Source organism: Elgaria multicarinata, chromosome 2 (genome assembly GCF_023053635.1).
Source record: "Elgaria multicarinata webbii isolate HBS135686 ecotype San Diego chromosome 2, rElgMul1.1.pri, whole genome shotgun sequence".
Classification (NCBI taxonomy): domain Eukaryota; kingdom Metazoa; phylum Chordata; class Lepidosauria; order Squamata; family Anguidae; genus Elgaria; species Elgaria multicarinata.
In genome coordinates, this window is record NC_086172.1 from 57,089,740 (window position 1) to 57,114,509 (window position 24,770).

At 42.9% G+C, this 24,770-nt stretch overlaps 1 protein-coding gene across 2 annotated transcripts in view; it reads right to left on the bottom strand.

Moving 5' to 3' along the window:
• Positions 1-11,971: 11,971 nt before the first annotated feature.
• ARHGAP15 (Rho GTPase activating protein 15) overlaps positions 11,972-24,770 on the bottom strand; it is a 487,468-nt gene continuing 474,669 nt past the window's right edge. Inside the window, exon 14 of one of the 2 annotated variants that reach the window (XM_063116582.1) lies at positions 11,972-12,784. In XM_063116582.1, the coding sequence (XP_062972652.1) occupies positions 12,601-12,784 (184 nt within the window). In that variant the 3' untranslated portion in view covers positions 11,972-12,600. The remainder of the gene's footprint in view (positions 12,785-24,770) is intronic. The other variant, XM_063116583.1, reaches the window with a different exon arrangement.

Consider the following 24,770-nt stretch of genomic DNA (forward strand, 5'->3'; position numbering starts at 1 on the left):
ATTCAGACTGGTGGGCTATGAAACGGACAATACAGGTTTTAACTGCTGCTGCTGTTTATTACTTTTTAACTGATGTGTTTTCAACTGATTTGTTTTTATGTTCTAATTATAATTTTGTATTTTGTCATTATTATTATTATTATTATTATTATTATTGTTTTATTAGTATTGTTATCACTAGCCACTATTTTAGTGAAAGGCAGGTTATAAATTAAATAATAAATAAATGTTTACTTGAGAGTGTCAGCCCCACTGAGTACTGTGGGGATTACTTTTTTTATTTTAATGGAATTTATTTCTTCATGAATAAATTTAGAACCAATACTGAAGCAGCAACAACAACAAATAATAAAATCATTCCATTTTTTTCTGCACCACATATTATCTGTTGATTCGCAATTCTTCTATGACTACTTTCAGACAATTTCTCTATTTCTCCAGAAATTTACTCCACCATTGACCCAGGCCGTAGCTAGACCTAAGGTTTATCCCAGGCTCATCCCGGGTTTGTCCCTGCCTGAGCGCTGGATGCCCTGTGTGGCACTTAGATGAACAGGTTTGACCCCAGGACAATCCTGGGATAAACCTTAGGTCTAGCTACGGCCCCACAGTAGGTGGCAGTGGTATAGTGGAAACTTAGTGCTCATACTAATTTAGGAGATGTGCCCATAGCTTAGCCCCCCCCCCCTCTCCTCCTGCCTCTTTTTTAATGGACCTTGGGACTCAGAATGGAAATGTTTGAAATGTTTGTACTACACTGGAAAATTGCAAGAAGTCATGGCTATATTAAATGATTTTGCCCTTACTTGAACTCCCAGCCCCCAATATGTTTCCAAGTACTTGCTGGCTGTGCTAGCTCAATGGAGGCAACAGGTATACAGACACAAAGGAATGCACATGTTGTTCTGCTGCTTAGGACAGGGGTGAGTAACGGGTGCATGCAGCCCCCAGCATAACTTCAGTAGCCCTCTGCAAGCTATCGGTTGAGAATGATTTGTCCCTCTCCCAGCAGCCTGTTGAATAGGGAGGAAGAGGGAGAGAGAGATGGGGTGGCAGCAATAGAAATCGAGAAATGGGATGATGGAAAGAGAGAGGAGGGGTGTTCCTCAACACTTTTGTCTCTGGTCTTGCTCACCATTGGCTACAGCCCCATCCAACACTGGCATGGTAGATTACGCCCAGGGGAATGATGTCCACAACAGAAAAATAGTTCCACACCCTTTTTAGAATGAGATTAGATTGTAAGCCTATGCGGCAGGGTCTTGCTATTTACTGTGTTATCTGTACAGCACCATGTACATTGATGGTGCTATATAAATAAATAATAATAATAATAATAGATTAATTTTGGAGCATAAGGGTCTTTTTGCCCATCACCCATAAGAGAAACATTTCCTGGACCACAGCAATTGACTCCAAAATGCGCTTATATGAGAAGTAAGAAAGGAAACCATTTATTAATAAAACATTCATTGTGCCACAAGATAAGAGATCCTTCTTTATTGTTTAGCTAGCTCATTTATTGTTGATGTCTCTCTCATCACCGAAACATATACGCTCACACCACTGAATATGCACAGAACCTCTAAAGTCCTTTTACATTTTTAATAAGTTTTTATTTTATTTTACTAGTGCAAGAAGAAGAAAAACGCAAGCTGGCATGAATACTGTATAGCACTATGAGTTCAGAAAGAAAAGCTCACTGGGAACTGTGTCTAAAAAAGGAAAAGGAAACATTTGGGGGAGAAACCCGTGTGCCTACGGTTCTGTTGAAGGTGCTTTCCAGAATATTTAGATCTCGGGCTTTGCTAGACCTGCCGGCTTACGCCGGCAGGGAGGCGGGGCCAAGTCACGCTAATGTTAGTGTGCCTCCCCCAGGCTTCCACACGCCGGACACGCAGGGACGTCGGGTCCCTGCGGCGTCCGCCATTTTTTTTTTTTTTTAAAGGGGCCGGGTGCGGCCCGAAGACTCCGGAGAAGGTAGGAGTTTTTTTTTAATGGGGTGGGGGGAAGGATGGCAGGGTGGGTGGCACGGGGGCAGGGCGGGTGCGATCGCGCCGCGCGCCGCCCGAGCAAGCAGGCGAGCGGCGCTTGCCTGGGCAATGCATTGCCCTCGCCTGCTTGCTCGGGCGGCGCGCGGCGCTATCGCACCCGCCCTGCCCCCGTGCCACCCATCCTGTCATTCTTTGCCCTCCCCTCTCTTCCCCCCCCCGGGCTGATGGGCACAGCGCTCGTATGAGCGCTGTGCCAGGCAGGTCCGCGGCTTTTCGCGGCTACTCGTGAGCAAATGAGTAGCTGCAAAAAGCCGCGGAAGTCCCTAGACGTTCCCCAGCTCCGGCCTGAGGCCGGAGCTGGGGAAAAGGCACGCCATAAGCGAATTCGCTTATGGCGCGTTGGAGGAGGCCTCAGCGCGGCCTGCCTCCGGATTCCCCTGTGCGTCATCTGGACGCACAGCAGAAGGCGCGCTAAGGCCTCGTCTAGCAAGGCCCTTAGAGCTCCATCAGATGAGTGTTTAATGCACGCTCATTACTGGGCACTCACAGATTTTCACAGGTCTTTCTCATGACATTGTCTGCCTCCCGTGCATCTCCTGCCCCTTCTAGCCTTCTTTACACCACATAAAAACACCCCAGTAAGTCTGACTTATTTTTAAAGACAGAAGTTGCCACTATCTCCTGCTGTGTTCAGGAGGAGCAGCGCAATCAAAAGAGCCCACTGAATGGGCCACATGCAAGTTGTTTACTTCCTCTTTCAAAAGAGGAAGTAATGAGGGACAAATGCGCAGGCAGAGAAGCAACAGTAAGCAAACGTGATTGCCACCCTGTGATGATGCTCTTAACGTCATTACATTTTTCAACCCAGGTACTATTTTGAGTAAAATAAAACAGTTTCTAGCTAGAGATGTTTGAGTGGAGAAGGGGAATATCTGTTCCTGTGAAAGGTTGACCCCATCCTAACAGACCAGAAGCTGACCAATGTTGGGGACAGGAAATGGAAAGAGGCACTGGACTCTTTCCAGGCCTCCCATTTTGACGGTGCTGTCAAGATAGGACTTTGAAGCAGAGGTGCAGGGCCTCTCTCAGCGTTGTGAGTAGGAGGGTCACCCAATTCATTAGGCTTTTATTTATAATACTTTTATACCACTTCATATACTAAAACCCCTAAGTGATGCACATTAAAAACTATTACAATTCAAAACAGAAAAAAATAATGACTATGAGTTAGATTAGTGCCACATTTTGAAGTAACTGAATTGATGCACATTACCATCTAAAGAGCGCCACCTCCAATAAAGTCCAGGGCCTAAAATTACCTAACTGCATTGCACCCTTTCTCTCTCCCCCTTCCACAGGTGATCACTACTACAACATTACAGGGAACAATTATTACTGTCAACTTTTTGGGTATTTAGCTATAAACGGAATGCTGGACTCAATAGATCTTGGACTCATCCAGCAAAGCAGTTCTTATGACCATGTCCTGGAAAAATATTTTCTCTGTTGTGTTAGGGCTTCGTCAACTCACTCTTCCATACAGTGCATGTAGTTCTCTTTGATAAGGAGAACAGCAAAGCCAAAGTTGTCCCATCTGTATCTTTAGCTAGGGTGGGCATGTGTCTTACTTTACAGAGGACATTCCCTTCCTGAGAGGGCTGTTGGAGCACAGTCCCTTCTCACTGGACTTCCCCTTGGGTCTATCCCACCAAGTGAAAGAGAAGAGCAATGGAAGAATCATGAGGGTGAAGAAAGTGCCCCAAACCCTATACCAGTGGGGATTTGTAAAAACGGAGCAGAAACACAGTGACATGGTGCTTGCAAGATGGCCTAGAATTGTCATTTCATCTCTGCCTATGACACTGAAGCCCTTTAGATTAAAGGGAAATTGTTTTTGCTTACTGTTGTTCTGCTTCCTGCTTCTCTTCTGCATTTGAAATGTGCTGAATTACACGGGAAGAGAGCAGCCACCACATGCCCTTGACAATTAAAACCTCCCAGCCCATTTAGTTCAAAGGGACAGCACCCTCTAGTGGGCATTTTATAATGCAACTTCGACTGCACATAGCATGAAGAATCGGGATATTTGAGAAGTATTAGGTTTGCTGAGGTTTATTTTTAAACAGAATAACGGAGAAAAGGAGCAGGAGACATGCAGGAGGCTCACGTCGTCATCCCAATGACCCGCTAACATCCGTGAATGGCCAGTCATGACTGTCCTATAAATCGCTCATTTATAGAAGCCCATTGTTTCATAAATATTTATTGATAGCATGGAAACCGATTGCCTTTACCACTGTGATTGGAAGGAACAAAAGGGTGATTAGGAGTGCTGACTAATTCACACTAGCGGACCTGCCTTCTAAGCATGGAGTGATGATTCAAATCCATATTAGTGGCTGTGAAAATAGAAACCAGGGCAAAGAAATGGTATGGGACTGGGAAGATAAGTTAGTGATCTCAAGGAGGCTCGAGGTTATAGCAGCCAGTGATGCTTCCTTCCTTGATATCAATAAGCTTCAGAGAACATAGAGGGATTTAACATATAAAGGTAATAAGTTACACTTGCTAGAGTAGGATTAAAAATGTATGAGATATCAACCTTCCTTCATGCTTAAGGCTACTACATGTTGAGACAAGATTATCATGTGGCTGGAGCTTGGATGAAACACCCCCATTGGGCACTTGATGAAGAATCACACCTTTGCATCAAGGCAATGCTTTCGCAGAGCACACACAAAAACCAGGCAGATAGAAGCATTAAGTCATGTGGCTTTCTCAAGGAGCCACTTGTGCTCTTGATGGCTGCGAAGATAACATGCTTCACTACACAGTACAATACTAATCATATGTACTATCATAACACTACTAGACCAAATAGCAATCTTAACTATAATATCACATATTTAATTAGTACAGGAATGTAAACTGCTACTTTTGTCTCATTAGCGGAACTGTAGGCTCAATCCTGCCTGCAGTTATCTAAGCAACTCCCAATGACTAATGAGAAGTGGAGAAGGAGGAAGTTCAAGGACTGGATTTTATGAGTAGAAGGGTGCACTGGGGGCAGGGAACTCCTGCAAATGCAGAGCCGTTTCTGCAAGAACTTGTCTGCAGCCAATAACTCTGCTTATGGAAGCCAATTGTAGAATTACCTTTTACCCACTAGTAAATCTGTCCATTTTGTTTTCGCTCCATTTCTCATGTTTTTAAGGTGAGATTAATTTCATAAGGGCACAATCCTATGCATGTTTAAACAGAAAAAAAGTCCTACAACTCCCAGCATTCCTCCCCCATCATGGCTGGATTGGGAACGCTGGGAATTTTAGCGCTTTTTTTCTGTCTAAACATGCATTGGACTGCACCTTTAATTTACAGCAAAAGGGCATTATCACCTTAGAGTATAATTTGTTTTGTGATTTTTCCCATTAGGAGCTCATGTTAGTGGGATTCTGGAAGAAAACAAAAAGTTGGCAAAAAGGTGTCAATGCCTATCCATCCATTTTATCAGTGTTAAATAAATAAATACACAAATATTTGTATTTTTCTCACTAGGTCTATGCTGTGACCAGATGGCCACTCCGAACAGCCCTGTAAATTAGGGGTGTGCACGGACCCCCCGCTCCGCTTCACTTGCAGATCCGCCATTTTTCGGAGCGGGTCGCTCCGCCCCGCCCCCGCTCCGCCCACTTCCGCTCCGCTCCGCCCGGAGCTCCGGATCGGATCCGGAGCTCCGTTTTTGCCCCCCCATAGGCTTGCATTGAAAGCTAAAAAAGTAAACAACTTTTTTTCCGTTGAAGTTAGAAACCTCACGTTTGGCACCATGACACCTCATGGGCGTATACACACACACGCCAAGTTTCAAGGCAATCCCATCATCCCCTGATTTTTGGCGAATTTTTGAAAATCGGGCACCCCATTCACACCCCTTGGGATAGCTCCGTCAATTTGCATGTTACAAACCTCAAACTCGGCACCAGGGCAGCTTATCCATGTGTCCACATGCACGCCAAGTTGCAAGCAAATCCCATCATCCCCTGATTTTTGGCGCGGCTCTACCCTCTAACGCACCTCCCATAACCCTAATTCACACCCCTTTAGATAGCTCCGTCAATTTGCACGTTAGAAACCTCAAACTCAGCACCATGATAGCTTATCCACGTGTCCACATGCACGCCAAGTTTCAAGGCAATCCCATCATCCCCTGATTTTTGGGGAATTTATGAAAATCGGGCACCCCATTCACACCCCTTGGGATAGCTCCGTCAATTTGCATGTTAGAAACCTCAAACTCGGCACCAGGAGAGCTTATCCATGTGTCCACATGCACGCCAAGTTGCAAGCAAATCCCATCATCCCCTGATTTTTGGCATGGCTTAACTCACCCCAAATTGTCCCATTCTACAACTACGTCAATTTGCACGTTAGAAACCTCAAACTCAGCACCATGATAGCTTATCCACGTGTCCACATGCACGCCAAGTTTCAAGGCAATCCCATCATCCCCTGATTTTTGGGGAATTTATGAAAATCGGGCACCCCATTCACACCCCTTGGGATAGCTCCGTCAATTTGCATGTTAGAAACCTCAAACTCGGCACCAGGAGAGCTTATCCATGTGTCCACATGCACGCCAAGTTGCAAGCAAATCCCATCATCCCCTGATTTTTGGCGCGGCTTAAACTTTTTAACTCACCCCAAATCAAGTCCCATTCTACAACTACGTCAATTTGCACGTTAGAAACCTATCCTTTGGTCCCATGACAGCTTACCCATGTGTCCCCATGGACACCAAGTTTCAAGGCAATCCCATCATCCCCTGATGTTAGGGGAACTTTTGAAATTTGAACACTCCAGTATGTCAGGGATTTAAAGTTGCAATTGCAGACAGCTCAATGGGGCCAGTTCCAAGGCAATCCCAACATGCCACGAGATAACCCTAAATCTTCTGGCACATTTGAAAAAGGGATTATTGAATTTGATAAAGTCTAAGTGAGCGCAGGAAGGACTTCTCCCCTTAGTCAAAGCAAGACACATACACCATCGCTGCAAGGCGGGAAGGGGAGAATTATTATTATTATTATTATTTATTTATATAGCACCATCAATGGAAAGCAGGCAGGCAGCATGCATTGTAGTGCCGCAAGGATGGCTTGAGCACTAACGCATAGCAAACCAACCCATAAGTGGGCGCAAAGTGAGGCAAAGATGGCTGGTTGTTTCTTTCTAAGCCAGCAGTTACGCCTTGAGGGGCACAGAGGAGGACGATTGGGAGCAAACCAGGCACCAGGCGGGCAGAGAGGCAGGCAGAGTAGGCGAGGAGTCAGTCCTGGCAGATGCCCCACCACAGCAGCACCCCGGGGGAGGCGGGCAGGCAGGCAGGCAGGCTGCGGGCATTTCTGGGGGCACAAGGAAGTGATGGCTGGTTTCTAAGCCAGCATTGCAGTTAGTCACGCATTGCAAACGCAAACCATCCCAGCGAGTCGGTCACCGAGGAGGACAGGCTAGCAGAGGGGCAGGCAGAGTGACATGTCATAGATCTAGTATTGGGGAGGAGTCAGTCCCGGCAGATGCCCCAACACAGTAGCACCCTGGGTGGGCATTGGAAAACGCCATCTTGTGGGTCAATACTTCCCCCACCCCATGTCCTGCAGGGTTGCCTGCCTAACCCTTGTGGGGATGGGAGATGGAGAGCTTAGAGTGGCAGTGCCAGCAGCAGCCTTCGGCTTTCCCCTGGAACCAGTCGCCTTGCCCGCCTCTTTCCCCAGCAAGATCGCCTGGTGCTGCCTATGAAGATGCATCTTCATGCTGCTGGTTCCATAATGCCCTGTCGATGAACCCCTGCTTAGGCTGAGTTTGCAGTGGCGACAGACAGCAAAGCGGGGATCCGCTCCCAACTCAAAGTGGTCCCACACGATGCTTGTCTTTCGTTTCTGTGGTGACACCACCAATTGCCCGCCTGAGCTCTCTGGTGTTGCCACAGAAACAGGGGTGTGGGATGAGACTGGGGAGAGAGCCTCGGCCTGCTGCTGCTCCTCCTCAGCCCCCACATCCTGGAGGCCCACCGCCTCCTCCTCCTCCCCCCCCTCCACTGTGCTGAGGACCTCGTCTAGGTCCATCAGCGGGCTCGTGGGCTGAAAGGAGAATGAAGGAGTTGGGGATACTCCTCCTCCTCTAATGGCACTGCTGCCACGTGCCTCTTGCAAACGGGCACTTTTCCCATTCCCACCCTCAAAAAGAGAACGCCGGGCACAAGTTGCAGAAGAGAGTGGCTCTGCCTGCTGCTTGTCCTGCTTCTGTTTTGGAGCAGTCAGCCAAGGAGTTGCCCGTTTGAGTTTCACAGGAGGAGAGGAAGCCCTGCTGGCAGACTGAGCCTTGCTGCTTTCAGCACGCCTGCTTTCTCTTTTCATGATGACTAACAAAATATTAATACTACTAATACTATGTATAAGGTACTACTAAGAATATGTATAAGAAGAATATAATATGTTTAAATGTAGGGAAATGGGACAAGAACAATAAAATATACTACTACTAATATGTATGAGAATATACTACTAAGAATATCTACAAGAATATAATAATATGTTTTAGAATATTACTAATAAATGTAGGGAAATGGGACAAGAAATGGGACAACCACTACTATAAGAAGAACAAAATATGAATACTACTACTAATATGTATGAGAATGTATACTAATAGACTACTAAGACTATGTCAAAGAATATAATAATAATATGTTTAAGAATAGGGAAATGGTGTGCGTATGCTTTCCCCAAAATGCTCAATCTGTGGCTGCCTGTTGAACTTGACAAAAGCAGCCCACTCCGTCGAAGTTACACAGAGAAGAAAAAGAGAATCCAATTTTTTTGGTATATTTGGTATATAGAAGATAGAAGGAAACACAATCAGGATTTAAGAGAGGGGAGGGGGAAAAAGAACCAACCACTACTATAAGAAGAACAAAATATGAATACTAATATAATATGTATGAGAATATATACTAATGGACTATGTGAAAGAATATAATAAAATATGTTTAAGAATATAAATGTAGGGAAATGGGACAAAAAGTGTGTGTATGCTTTCAAAAGAAAGCTTTCACAAAAGCAGAACAGTCAGGCTTTAATACAGGGAAGGGGGGGGGCAACCAACCCAACCACACACTCCAAAATTCAAAAATAAAGTTTATATTAAATCAAAGTAAGGGGAAAACACAGGGCAAACTAAGCTACAAGTCAGAAAGAAGCAAACAAACACACACACGCGCCAAACTAAACCTATATTAAATTAATCTATCTCCAAAGCAGGAGCACTAGCTAAGTAAGTGTTCCCTCCACGAACGCCAACCCACAAAGAGACACAAAACAGAAAGTTCTCAGGGTGGGTCTGCCTTAGTCCCCCCTCCAACGCTGGGATTGGAGGAGGATGCTTTCTGAGGAGATGAATTCTCATCAGGATTGGGAGTTGAATGTGCCTGTCATCGCTTCCAAAAAAATAATAATAATAAAAAAAAAAAACCCAAACCCCGATTTTTAAAAAAATATTGCACGTGAACCACAGCACGCAGAAAGTTGAGAGTGGTCTCAAAATGACCCCCATCCACGACTCTCTGTGCACAAGAATTTTCAGAACGATAGCTTAAACCCCCCCCAGTTATCCCCGATTCTTTCCCTCAATGCAATCCTATGGGCGAAAAGCCGAAACGCCGTTTGAGCCCTGCGGTTGACCCGATTTTTAAAAAAATATTGCACGTGAACCACAGCACGCAGAAAGTTGAGAGTGGTCTCAAAATGACCCCCATCCACGACTCTCTGTGCACAAGAATTTTCAGAACGATAGCTTAAACCCCCCCCCAGTTATCCCCGATTCTTTCCCTCAATGCAATCCTATGGGCGAAAAGCCGAAACGCAGTTTGAGCCCCGCGGTTGACCCGATTTTTAAAAAAATATTGCACGTGAACCACAGCACGCAGAGAGGTGAGAGTGGTCTCAAAATGACCCCCATCCACGACTCTCTGTGCACAAGAATTTCCAGAACGATAGCTTCAAAAACAACGTAGTTATGCGCGATTATTTGCCGCAATGCAATCCTATGGCGAAATGTTTTCAAGATGGTGACCGGAGCGCTCCGACTGAACTCGGAGCTCCGAAAAATGGTCGCTTCTCTTCGCCTTGCTTCTAGGGGGTCCGCGGTCCGCTCCTACTCCGCCTCTGGGTAAGGCGGAGCAGGCCAATCCGCTACTGCTTCTACGCTCCTAATCGGAGCGGAGCACATCCCTACTGTAAATCTTCTTGGTGCATGTTTCCAAATGACAGAGGAAAGCCAAAAGCCAAAACTTAACCACACTGGGCTTATATTAGTCCAGCCTTCCTCTACCTCCAGATGTGTATTCCAACCAGGATGATGGGAGTTGTTATCCAACAGGTCTGAAGGACTCCAGGCTGGAAAAAGTTATGTTAGTTCATAGGAATGCCAAAGTAATCGATCAGATTCTATTTCTGACATGGGGATTGATTGGTAGAGATAGGTATCCCGTAAATGGTTAGTGAGTTTAAACACACTCACTAACCATTTACTGCAAAAGTGTTAGTGGCCAAACCATGGCTTAGCTTGTTGTCTGAACATGCCTATTATATACCTTTCTATCATATGTTTAAACAAATGCAGCCAAGAGGTATATATTTTCAGCCATATAAACTGAACACTTAACTGAGGACAAACATGATGTTCCATGTATATCTAAGCACTGATAATTTCTGGATGTACTCATGTACACCCTTCAATTGTATCTTTGGGATGAGGAGCTAATTCCAGCCAGGAAATCCCCGCTCCCTTCAGCAAAGATTAGCAATGTCAAAGATGGCAGCATCAGTCACCAGTTCAGCAGGAACTAGTGACTGCATCACCAGCATTGATTCATCTTTCAACTGCACATGAGGATCCCAAAGTTTTACTTTCTCCCCTTTAAGTGCTATGACTGGCCACTGTTACTGTATTTTTCTGCATCTTCTTTATTCCCTGGTAATGTTGTGGTCATTTCAGTGATAGCCTAGTTCTTTTTGCACTTGTGGATTCTGCATAACTTACCCATTAATCCTAGAGCTTGTACTTGTTTAATGAAGCAGCAGAACCCTTGTACATTTATTTTCCTTGATGATCGTTTTAAAGCACAACTTCGACTGCTTAACAACAGAGCAGGCTGTAAAATGGTGTTGAACAATGACATTGTAATTCCTGACTATTAGATTTGATACTTGAGACATATCTCTCCTACACAGCAGATTTATGCATTAATCCTATATTTGGGTGTTCTTTTAATTGCTCGAAATATTTGCTTCTAGATCTGTATTTTCACACATTTTATTTACATGGTTTATTTTTCATTTTATGAACAAATCGATAACCAGGCAGACTCTTTTACCACACTGGATTAGTTTTATTTATTCTCTTTGAACTTGATTAAAAAGCTGTCAAACATAAGTCTACATTTTATCAGCGAAATACTTTTACAAAACAGGGTAGAGGATGTGTATAGCTGGAAACATACATTTCAGAATAAAACAATATTTGATATATTCTAGACAGTTACCCTTTTGTTTATCCATGACAACTGAAACTAACCATCAAATGTATAAATTGATTCAAGTCTAGCCAAGTAATCCTAAGGGCATATGAAAAGGCTTTTAGAAAAAAGTTCTTTCTAGATGAATTTAATGCAGTTCACCAATAAAGCAACTTTGGGAGCATAATAAAAAAATTCTACAAAACATGACATAGCTAGGGAAAGAGCAAAGTCGTATAAAGTGATGGAGATTCAAAATGGATGTTGCATTTAACATGAGGAGTTAGGCAACTGATGCATTTCTGCTGCAGCATTTAAGACAATGAGGTTCAGGGATTCATTTCATCCTTATTTTTTTTAACAAAAGATGCAGAAAACACTAAGAACACTTCAAGTCTTGAGTGTGTGTGTGTGTGTGTGTGTGTGTGTGTGTGTGTGTGAGAGAGAGAGAGAGAGAGAGAGAGAGAGAGAGAGAGAGAGTGCGTCTGTGAGAGAGAACAAATCAGTTGCAACATTTGATCCTTTGGCTTCGCCTCAAGGAGAAATGACCATTCAACATGTTTTTATCATTTTCCACACAAGAACAGGTATATACATTAAAAAGCATTTTAAGTGACAGACTATTATCAGTACCAATTTAATTGTTCCAGAAACCAATTTAAATCCATTAACCTCCAACCCTGCTTGTCTGGGAGTGCCATTGCATATGCCTCCAAGCAATATTTCATCTGGATTTGGCCATATTGTCAAATCCCAGCTGTAAAATAAAGGCATGCAAAATGGCAAAGCCTTGTAGAGTGCTGTAGCAGAGACTGACTCATGCAAAGGGTTAACACCGAGTACACATAAGCAAATGTTGACAATATATTTTTATTCCAATGTTTGGAAATTTAAAGACAAAATCATCACTACGTTTTCACAAAACGAGGCATCTGTCACTAGAAGGGAAAAGAAATATTTCAGAAAGATGTTTACAGAAATGTAAAAATATTAGATATCAAGACAGATGTGAATATATTCAGTAACGTTCCCTGTCTGTCAGTCTTTCTCAAAGTTGAAGATCTTGGTGTATTCGCTTAGCATTAGCTCAACAAGTTGGTTTTGGTACAGCATGTCTACTGCCATGGACCGCATCTCTTTTTCAGATCGAAGAAGTGTCGGTCCAAAAACAATGCCTAAACTCTGAGGGGTCATAAGATTCACATTCTCCTTTGCTGCTATTCTGTTGGCAAAAAAGAAAGGGATTGATTAAAGACAGACAGACAGACTTTTACTTAACAATGCAACTTAACAAACTTCACTGAACATAACCTTTTGTTTTTTAGTGATGGTTCAGTTACAGCCTAACTCTTAGTTTAAATATTAGGAGAATTAAATAGAACTGAGAGAAAAACTAAAAAATTTAAAATATGATAAATAAAGGTAAATTATATTAAGATTCTGAGCGTCATCACATAGGTGGATTTCTGTGTTTCCTTACCATTGCTATGGCCTCCTGCTGCTGTCCCACAATAGCAACAATCTCTTTATGTGGGGAGAGAAAGAGGAAGCAGCAATGACTACATGACCCATTCAGGGGCTGTTTTTATCGCACCGCTTTTCCCGCACACAGCAGGAAATGGCGGCACATTCTGTTTTTTTTTTAAATAAAAAAGACAGATTAAAAGGGGTCTATTTTGCGATGGAAAAACAATCGGAAGGAGCAGGAGGCACGCAGGAAGTGGACAACATTGTCTAAAGGATGAGCAAACATCCGTAAGTGGGCAGTAGAGAGTGTGTGGTAAAACACTCGTCTGATGATGCTGTCTATTTTTGGATACTGTTTCCTCTTCACAAGCACAGGAATCTTGCATTATAACCTTTGCTGTGTAGCTGAAATGCATCCCGTCTCCATATGATGATTTGGAACTGATTATAGGTTTACCAATCCGGCCCCCACATTTGCATTGAGATTCCTTCCTTTCCACCCAATATTCTTGGATATTCACAGGAAAGCACGCAGAATGTTTGGGAGGTGTCTTTCCATGCACTCCCCACCCCACCCGCCAGCCGAAGAATAGTAGCACATGCAATACTTTCCTTTTGGGATTCTAGTTGCTGTCATTTTACAATGTATTTGGTTATTGATATTGTTAGCCATCTTGGCGAGCCTTGGGCTCAAAAAGGCAAGATACAAATATTCAAATAGAGAAGGTAATTTTTATCGAAAATCCCAAAAGAGTAGTTATGCAAGCATGGTGATCAATTAGCGCTGTGGCTCAGTGGTAAGAGCACCTGCTTTGCATGCAGAAGATCCCAAGTTCAATCCCAAGCATCTCCAGGTAGGGCTAAAAAAATTCCTGCCTGAAACCCTGGAGAGCCACTGCTGCTGCCAGTCAGTATTGACAATTCTAGGCTATATGGACAGATGCTCTGACACAGTATAAGACAACTTCCTACGTTGCTACATGATAGCACATTGCTGGCATGCACTGCTGTCATTTTATGTCCATAACACTTCCCCACCCCCATCTACCCTGTGAGTTGTTCAAAGCCCCTTCACTGTTGAGGGAAAATCGAGGGGCAGGGGGGAGATAAAGATCTGTCGGTTTCATCTTTGCTTTTGTGCAGAATTCTCTGGGCTTGCCCAAGATGTGGCGCGTCTAACCCCATATTTTTGTTTGTTTGTTATGCACAGGTAAGGGTTTGCTCATCCAAACACTTATACTTTTTCTTCCAATCACAACATACCAGAGCATTCTTGCCTGGATGCAGGATATAGATAGATAGATAGATAGATAGATAGATAGATAGATAGATAGATAGATCTGATTTGGAACTGATTATAAGTTTACCAATCTGATAGAACTGATAGAATCAGACATAATGAAAACTGGAATCCTTGTCTGCCCCAATGCAAAAGAAACCAGAACCTTGTGGTTAACCATGGAATCCCTAATCTAGGTAGCTCTGGGATACAGCAGGTCCTTTTCTCCGTTTGGACTGTGGTACTGATGTTCACGCACACCGAAGCCCGACCTCTCATGGCAGAATTCCCCTTAGAGAATCCCACAGAGCATTCCCAATACAAAAACTATACTGTTGTCCAGCTCTCACAAGGGCCCTGCCCAGTAGGCTTCTAATATGGAAGATACTGAGGCCTTTCTGGGTGCTATGAACAAACTATACCTATGGTTAGAAATGGTTCACACGATACACTAAGCCATAATGTTTAGTTCAAAATGCTTAACCATCGTGGCTTAGCATGTTGTCTGAAGAGGATCTATGTGGGTGACTGTAACATCTGCAGGCTGCTTACCACACTGTGTGGATAAACCAAAGTTTTTAAAGAGCTGAACCATGTTGGTGGTCTGGGCTTCCAACAGGATCTTTTGAGCTCAGCATAGTAGCTGCATTTAGGCCTTTCTATAGGTCAGGGGTTGGCAATGTGTGACCTCTACAACTCCGTTGATCACAGACCATTAGCCATACTGGCTTGGGCTGAGGAGAGTTGAAGTCCAAATCATCTGGAGGACCCCAGGTTGCCTCTAAGTGAAGCCACTGCTGGCTGTGTGACATCCCCCACCCCAGATCTCAGCATTCCTCACCCACTACTCCAAATTATGGTGTTGCTGCTAGCATCTGGCACTAGCATGGAAACTCTGAATGCCTTTGGAGAGATCCATTTGGTAAGAGGGATATTTTAATATTGTAGTTGCCCAGTAGAACAACAGTGTTTTTAACCTTTGAAATGAGAATCTTCCACTCTGAAAGCATTAACATTTGAAATGGCCCCAAATAGCAATAACGTATGATGGGAACGATTGCTGATAAATGATTGTTAGTACAGATCGAGCAGAGAGGCTTCAAGAGTTCTCAAGAGAAAGCAAGACAATTCAGTTTAAATTATAGGGGTTTAAAAACAGCCCTCAATAATGCAACCTAAGCCGTTCTGGACACCCTTACATTTATACTAAGAGCTGACCATTCAGTTTTATTACTCATCCATTTCTGTGTGCGATACAGGAAACATTTTTCAGTTTCTCTGCAGGCACCTTATTGGTAGGATAATCAATTCAGAGATGAAGGATAAATCATGAATGGACACTTGTGAAACGGAATGTAAAAAAATCCCAGAGAAATCAGTATAGATGCAAAATTACAGCAAGGCCAGGAGGGCCTGGCCTATAAAATTCGGCAATCTTGTCTAACATGAGAGAATGCAGTGAATTCATGAGCTGCTTATGAACCCTACTCCAAACTATGACAGTGACATTCTAAAGTGTCTGCCATGCTCCAGTGTACAGCACCAACTTAGTAGAGAGCAGATTTATTTAAAATATGTAAGGGTACTAGACTAGAAAGAGTTCATGATGGAAATATTTTAGAACTCGTGTGTAATCCCTAGCAAAGAATGGACTAAGGCTGTTTCTACACCTGCCCTTTTCCCCAGGATCGTCCCAGGATCATCCCTGTGCATCCAAATGACACAGGATCTCAGGAGCAGGCAGGGATGATCCCTCCATTTTCCTGGGATAATCCTGAGGTGTAGAAAGGGCCTAAATTAGAGGGCATAACAAGATGGGGTGATATCCCAGGGATCGCCCCAGTATCGTCCCTGTGCATCCACATGACGGACAGGGCATCCCAGGAGCAGGGAGGGATGATCCTTCCATTTCCCCAGGATATCGCCCTACCCTTTCAGCCCGCTTTTTTTGTGGTCTCAGGATGATCCCGAGACCGCGGAATGTGTGGCCGGGCGTCGCAGGTTGTCCCGGCTCCTTGCAACCTGGGTGTGGGGGAGCAGGGAAAATTCATTTATTTTTTTTAAAAATCTGAGCTTTTGCGCATGAGCACTCAATCTCTTTTAAAAACAAAAAACAAAATGGCAGGCGTGATGTCCTCTTCCTCCTAGGACGTGACGCGCTGCGTGCAGACAGAGAAGGAGATCTCGCGATAACCATAGCATGAGATCCTCCCTCCTCCGTCACTCTAGACCGGGTAGGTCTAGCCATGGCCTAAGTTTCATACTGAACTATTCTACACACTGATTTGCTTTTATGACACCTTATAGTGGTTTCATTTGAATATGTTGTTATTGTGTTTGGGGTGGAGGGGAGTGAATGATGTCAGAGAGGGCTGCCTGCAAGTAAAGTTTTTCTACCAATCTCCCATAAAGCTATATAAAAATGAGGTTTGGTTCTCCCCCAAACCCTATTTTCTGTGTAAAATACATTTTGCAGAAGCTGCAGTAAATGGCAAAAGATAGGCTGCATCATCTGTTCCCTGTCTTAGAATAAGGTCTCCATCATATCAGTGGGTGGGGTCATGTAGAAAACACTGTCTTTCAGTGGAATCCTGCCAGTCTTCTAGTTTACCACATTTCCCTAAACACAGGCACTTATTTAAGGCTTTCTAAAAATCATATATAAATAGGGAGCATTCTTGGAGTACTGTCTCATGCTTGTAGCCTTGGTGTCCATTACAAAAAACACACTCCATATGGCACTAATCAGACAGCCTTAATTATTAGTTTCTTAAAATATAGCATCCTTACTATAAACAAAATGAAGGCTTCATAAATTATTTTGTACAGTATGGTAATATTAACATTACTCCGCTAATATAGGCACAGGACACATTGAGAATTTAACTAATTGAAAAGAAAGGGTTCTCTGTTGTAGTATTGTTTTGCACATGCCGTTCCTCCAATATGTAGATTCATCTTTGCATTGGAAAAGAAGTGCACTGCTCTGTAGCGCATCAAGGATTCATCTTAGGGAGACATGAACTTTCCTGCGTCAGGTCACCACTACAATTCGGATGACTAGAGATGGATGTTTCCATTTTGCTTTGTACAACTGCTGTCTTTTTAAAAGCAAAAGTCCATCCTGCCCTGTTTCCACATCAGTTTGGAATTTATTTGGTTAAAGGTCCATGCAAAACGTCATGTGCATTTCCGCTTAAACATGCATTTCTATATGTATTTCCTCTAATATAAACATTTTTTGTAAGCAACTTTCCCTAATTATTATGCCTTTTTATATGCAATTTCTCCAAATGTACACATTGTTGTACACTATTTTCCCTAATATATGCAATTTTGTATGCATTTTCAGACCAGAAAACTGCATTGCAAAATTTGGAAAAGAGTGAAAACCAAAAGATAAGGGTGTTCTGGTTCATATATTTGTTTGGAATTGGTTTTATTTATTTATTTAGAATATTTATATAAAGCTTCCCATTGAATTTTTTTGGAGTGGTGTACAAGATAAAATGAAAATTAAAAAAAACTGAATAAAACATTTAAAACAAATTTTAAAAGAAGCAAATACAGAGACTCATGGCAGCATATTAAGGAAAGGCTTCCTGGAATAAAGATGTTTTCAGGAGGTGCCGAAAGGAGTACAAGGTTGGAGCCTGCCTGACCTCCAGAGGCAGGGAATTCCATAGGAGGAATTGGAATTGGTTTTGAAGTAGTTTGAAGTTTGGTTCATTTGGAGAACATAAGAACAACCATGCTGGATCAGACCAAGGGTCCATGTAGTCCAGGATTCTGTTCACACAGTGGCCAACTAGCTGTTGACCAGGAACCCACAAGCAGGACACTAGTGCAATATCACCCTCCCACCCATGGTCCCCAACAACTGTATTAAAATGCAAACCCAACAAATTTGTCCTCATAGATAGCAGAGTTGGAAGGGTTCTAAAAGGCCATCAAGTCCAACCCCCAGCTCAATGCAGGAATCCACCCTACAGCATATTTGACAGATGGTTGTCCAGCTGCCTCTTGAATGCCTCTAGTGTGGGAGCCCTCCAGTCCTAGTGACCAGATCAGAAAAAGGCTTTTTCTGTGGTGGCACCCAAAGCTGAACCTTGGGTTGGAGCAGGGAACACAAGACCCCAGCTGAACACAGTTGACAGGCAGGATAGTATGGGAGACATTGGACCTCTTGGTATCCTGTTCCCAAGCCATTTAGGACTCCAATAGTAATGATCAGCACTTTGAATTGCACCTGGAAGTGCTCCAGAGGAGATAAAGGGGGAGTTACATTTCCCAAGCCAAGTATTTAATGATTTCAGTATAAATCAATTTATGGGGAAATCCTGAGAACAAAGATAATAATGGTCTATGTCTGCATACCGAGGAAAATGATACCTCTGTCATATAATTTTGGGGTGATTCTAGATTTAGGCCCGGGGAAAAAGATTTAGGTCTTTTCCCTCAAGATCATCCCTGGATTGTCCCTGTGCATCCAAATGATGCACAGGAGATTCCAGGAGTATGCAGGACCATCCCTCCATTTTCAAGCCCGAGGACTGTGGATGGTGTGGGCACCTATCCCGGCTTCTTCCCTCCTCCATGTGAGTAGCAGGAGTCAGCAGAGGGAAGAAGCCAGGCCAAGGAGAGTCCAGGGACAAAGGGGATGGGGAGCAGGATTGGAGCTCCCCCCCACCTACTTACTTTTGCCCTGGAGCACAAGTGTGCTCCAGCTCCTGTGATTTTTAAAAAATGGTGGCTGCGATGGGTGCAGGGCCGGTGCCAGACTATTTTGCGCCCTAGGCAAGGTGAGCTACTTTCACACACACACACACACCCAAAATTGCCAACTTTGATTTTTAAGAACATATGTTTCCTGGAAAAAATAAGAAGCACAAAACTTGAAACTGCTAAATTTATTTTAAAGTGCAAGAAATATGTCATGCCAATTATAGCAAACAAATTGGAAAGGAACATCTATAGGTCTAAAATGCATTATTTAATAGGAATATCACCTCCAAATCATCCCCCCCCAACTCACACGCATGCACACACACACTCAGCATCACTCACTCCAAACAAACACACGCATGAACACATGCATTCACTCAAAGACCCCATTCACCCATACATTCTCTCTCTCTCTCTCTCTCTTCCGGGCACGTTCTGGAAGTCTGAATGTGGAGCCTCCCCACCCCCACCCCAGCATCCCTGGCTTTGCTTTGGCTGGCATGGGGTGCCATCTTGCCCGCCCAGGCCCGGCTGAATCCTTGGGCCAGGCGGGCTCACAGCCAATGCACGCTAGTGCTGCGCTGCGTCCGGCACCCTTCTTAGCTTGGCGCCTTAGGCGGCCGCCTGAGTGGCCTCTATGGTAGCACCGGCCCTGGATGGGTGTGATGTCCCTCTTCACTCCCGGGACATTGTGCAAGAAAAGGACTGTGTTTGGTGAAGAATGCTGTGTGCACACACAATTTGAACAAGGTGAAGTTTGAACTCATGTTTCACATTGTGAATCATACTAGAAGCTTCCTACAGAAAGACTTATTCCAGAATATGTCAGTGTTACAAATAAGCAGTTGGGCTGATTGCAGAACCCTGATAGGAGAGCCCGTCAAGATAGGCCCCAGCACAGTAGATCCAGCTTAAATTTGGATTCAACCCTTGGTACTTATTTGGCAGGGTTGAGGAGGAGTGGGAAAGTTGGAGGAAGCTCTGGGACTAGATAAGACGATTCCATGGGCCTGATTCAGCCCAAAGGTCAGAGGTTCCCCACCACTGCTCTAAACATTGAACTACCTGGGAAACCAATTTGAAGATGAATATTCAATATTTTCTTGTTTGCTTATTTAGTGGTACAAAAATTGATGTGTAGCCATGGTTACTTGTGGGGTGGCAGGAGAACCCATCCAAACTTCAAACAAAATCTCTATTGAAAATAAATATTTATCTGTCTAATCATGCCAGTTAAATGCACTAACCCCGTTCAGATGACACGTTAAGCCACGTGTTAAGACATGTTGAGCTAAACATTATGGCTTAGAATGTGATTTATTTTTATTTTATTTATTAAAACATTTGTATCCCACCCTATATCACTGGGATCTCAGGGTGGCATACAGATAAAATCAGAACATAAATATACACAGCTAAAAAGGTATTAAATTCCTAACAAATTAAAACCAGTAGAATTTTTTTTAAAAAGCAGTAAAACAATTGAAAACAATGAAAACTATGTGTGACCATGTGAACCATTCCTAACCTATGGTGGCTACATAACCATGATTTAAACACACTCACTAACCATTTGCTGAAAAAGGGTTAGTGGCCTAACCATGGCCAAGCATGTTGTCTGAACAGGGGGGGGGGGATCTACACTACTGCTTTAAAGTGCTTTAAAGCGCTTTATAGCAGTTTTGACAACTGTTTGGGCCCAGGATACACTGCATATACAGGTTTCAAAACGTTTTCAAAGTGCTTTAAAGCGCTTTAAAAGCAGTAGTGTAGATCCCCCCAGGTCCATTGTAGGCACACATATATCCCACAGCAAAACAATGATAATCAAATGAGCTTTATTATTTGGACCTCCTATCCTCAAATTGCCATTGATGGTTCAAGCTCTTTGTAGGAGCACGTCTTTTATTTATTTATTTGGGAATAAACTCAGCTTTCATAGCTTAACTGTACCGAATGTAACGGAAAGTAATCTGGTAATATTTAATGCCCTACAAAACAACCATGTTAAGTAAGCGAGTTAATGCCTTACTAGAACCACAGACCAGTGTGCAACCAAACGTACAGATATAAATAAAAGAACATGGAAGAAGAGGCACAACATTTGCAGAAGTTATACTAAAAATAAAATGTATGTAGCTGGAGATCAAACCTGTTAAATCATCCTATAAATACATCTACCCTTCTTTATGTAATCTATTTCGTATTTATCCCAGTAAATTTTTGAAAAGACTTGCTTTTGCAAGCTGCTTAGTCTCAACTTTTATCTGGCTGCCCAAGTAAAAGATGCCATGAAGGGGACTTGGGGACTCATGGGTGGGGGAAGGATTTGCTTTCTTTCCCGGCTCAGATTAAAATACAAAACAAAGAAGTCGTATATGGTTATAATACTTGCTTTTGTATTGAAGATGAGGATTATGTCCCATCAAAGTTTGAATTCCAAGGCAAATGTGTACAATTTAGCCACCTCTCAATTCCTAAACAATATTATTTTGTAGGAAGTCTCTTTGATTATGATTTATCATGGTAAGTATATCTATTTAAGATTGGGCTTTGTGAGTTTGCACACTTTGGTCATGGTACTGAAATCCTTGCATGCAGGAGGCCCCTTTTGGAACAGAGTAATGCTGCCAGTGGCAAGTGAATCAGGCTCCTCACCCCATTGCCCAAACAAATGGCGAAGGAGCACCCTACGCACAAACCTGAGCTGGGTGCAAGGTGCATTTGATCCATATACCACATGTTTTGAAAAGTCAGGATTGTGTACAGAAGGCCAATCCATGTTCAGAACCTTGTTTATGCACACAGATTGCTCTTGTTTGATTGTAGGAATGAAGGATATATCTCCAAATGGATGGACTGAGAATATTACCCAGTGGATATTTGAACAATACTACAGTTAAGGTTCAGCAATAAGGCTAGCAATGTAATGGACCATGCATGCCACCTTTGACCACTGCGGAAAGAATTTCTCTCCTGAGTTCAGAGAACATCAAAGTTGGTCTCATAAAAAATATCAACATTGAATGTTTGGGTTGGATCCAAAGATGCTCTTCCTTACGCAGATTGCATCTGGGTCCAGAGAAACTTTTGCAAATGAAAGGGGGCAGTGTGTGTGTGTGTGTGTGTGTGTGTGTGTGTGTGTGTGTGTGCAGATTCACCCTTTACCCTGCAGTCTTCAGTACCAGCTTCCAAGCTAATTCCAAATGCTGCACAGTAATTTGCAGGACTGGGGCAAAAGGGCTGCAGAGAGATACAGGGAGGAAGAGCTGAGAGCACCCTGTTCATGAGCAAACTCTGCTCATCAGACTCAGCATCCAGTCCTGTATTTTGAGCACTCTCATTCTATCCAAACTAACTGAATACAAGACTTAACTGAGTTGATATTTTTCAAACCATGTTCTGGGGAATCCCATTGTAGTACCCAATGTCAGTCCAACTTAGAGTAGACCCAATGAAATGAACGGGGCTTAGGTTACTCATGACTAATATAAGTCCCATTCATTTCAATGGGTCGATTCTAAATAGGACTGACATTGGATACTGCCCTTAGTGTTTTTGGAAGCTCATTGGGGGCTTCTCCTAAAAAGATCAGAAAAAGACTTGCTTCCCTGAAAGACAGCTTGTTCATCACTGTCAATATTGCCAGGCATGGCCACAGGGGAAAGTCGGTCAACAGGCACACTGTTGCATCAAGCAAAATGCTGGTGATGCCCAATAGGTGATGCCCAATAGTGCACAATGCCTTTCTTGCACTGAATACACAACCTCTCTCAATTTGTTGCTTAGACAGGATCTACACAATTCTTTAAAACAGTTTATAATGGTATTGACAAGTGTTGGGGCACATTCCATCTACAGTTTTCAAACCATTTTAATGTGTTATATCCTGCTTGGTGTAGATCTGGCCTTGGTCTGCCTAATTTGTTATTCAGGGGGAAATGTGAGCCCATTTGCCTACAGCAGCACAAATAATTAACAGAATCATAGTGAGTTTATCACCTTTGACCATGGAGTTGCTCAGCTGATTTGTTTCTCATTCTGTAGTCATGCCCAACCTAGTGAATAGCACAGCCTATGCAGAGCTGAGATTTCTGCCTCCCAGTAGGCAACAGATACTTCCCTCTGAATTTAGTTTAAAGTTTTCAAATTTACTTTCATTCTTTTAATTCCAGACCGCCTGAAGCCACATTTGCTTGCAACATTAAAAAATAAAAAGCACTTAGGTAACAATCTCACTTTGAATCAAGAACTGCAACCACAGAAAGCTTTATCATCAGCACAGCACATCCAAAAATGTCTTTGTAAAATAAATCAAATTATATGAGTTAATTGATTCCAGGGAACATCAGCAACTGCAGGTGGAAAATGAATAACAGGATGTTTATTAATGAAGGGCTATTAATCAAAATTGACAATACCAATCCTTGTTTCTTTAATTTCACTGCTACCTGCAATGGACATAGACACATTTGTTTCCTTTTAAAATACGGATTTGTAAGAAAAAGAAATATTAACACTTGGGATTTTAGCTGGAGATGGAAAGCTGTTTGTTTAAACACGGAAAGAATATCCTAAATCCAATTTGACAGGCAATGGCAAAGATGCCAGGGGTAATTAATTAGCACTTAATTTAGACCACAGAACAACAGGATATGGAATTGGTGCTCAGTGCCATTTCCCCCTAGGCTCCATCTCATGAGGGTCAGGAGTGCGGCTGTTGCACTGAAGGTCAGTAAATAAATTGGGGAAACACACTGGAACTGGACTTTTCACGATAGATATCTTTCACCCTTGTTACTGCCTCTGGCAACCATTGACAAGAAAAGGACTGTGATTGGTGAAGAATGCTGTGTGCGCACACAATTTGAACAAGGTGAAGAATGAACTCGTGTGTCAAATTGTGAATCACACTAGAAGCTTCCTACAGAAAGAGTTATTCCAGAATATGTCAGTGTTACAAATAAGCAGCTGGGCTGATGGCATAAACCTGATAGGAGAACAAATTCATCTAGAAGTTTACTAGCTTTGGGGGAAGATTTTGAATGTGATGGAGTAAAGGCAGGAAATTAATTCTGCATTATATCTTGTACTTTGACTCTATTATTTCTAGAAGTTATGTAGAAGTTTTAAATCACAGATCTATATTATATAGAGTAAATAAAGAACATTATGTGCAATATATGGCAGGAACCTAAGAGAATCTAGTATAGTCCAAAATTTTAGGATAACAGAATTCAAAAGAGAACCCAGGGTTTTGTGATACTGATTTCTTGCTGCTGTTGCTACTGCTGATAGCACTTTTCTTTTTAATGGTTGTTTTTATCCTAGAAGCATCAGGCTTAACAAGATGATGCAAGTTCCAGATTTCCTGGAAGTTTTTAAAAAGTTGCAAAGCAGCTACAAGGCCCCCAAATTGGATTGGGAAAGTGGCACTGAGGGATGGTGTGTTTCACCCTTCACTGGTTGTACAATATAAATCACACACACACACACACACTGCTGCTGCCCAAACTGCCATATGCCACAAGGTTGGAAACCTACAATTTGAACACATCTTCCCTGAGAGACACTTCCATGACCCAATTCACTCCCACCCTCTGTGGATGCTTTCAACTTTACAAATAAATCAATCACAGGACATCCTATTCATTGAACTCCTATATCATGTCTAGCTTTGCCTTCAGTTGCAGCAAATCCTACAAAAACATAAAATCAAATTTCCAAAAATATAATT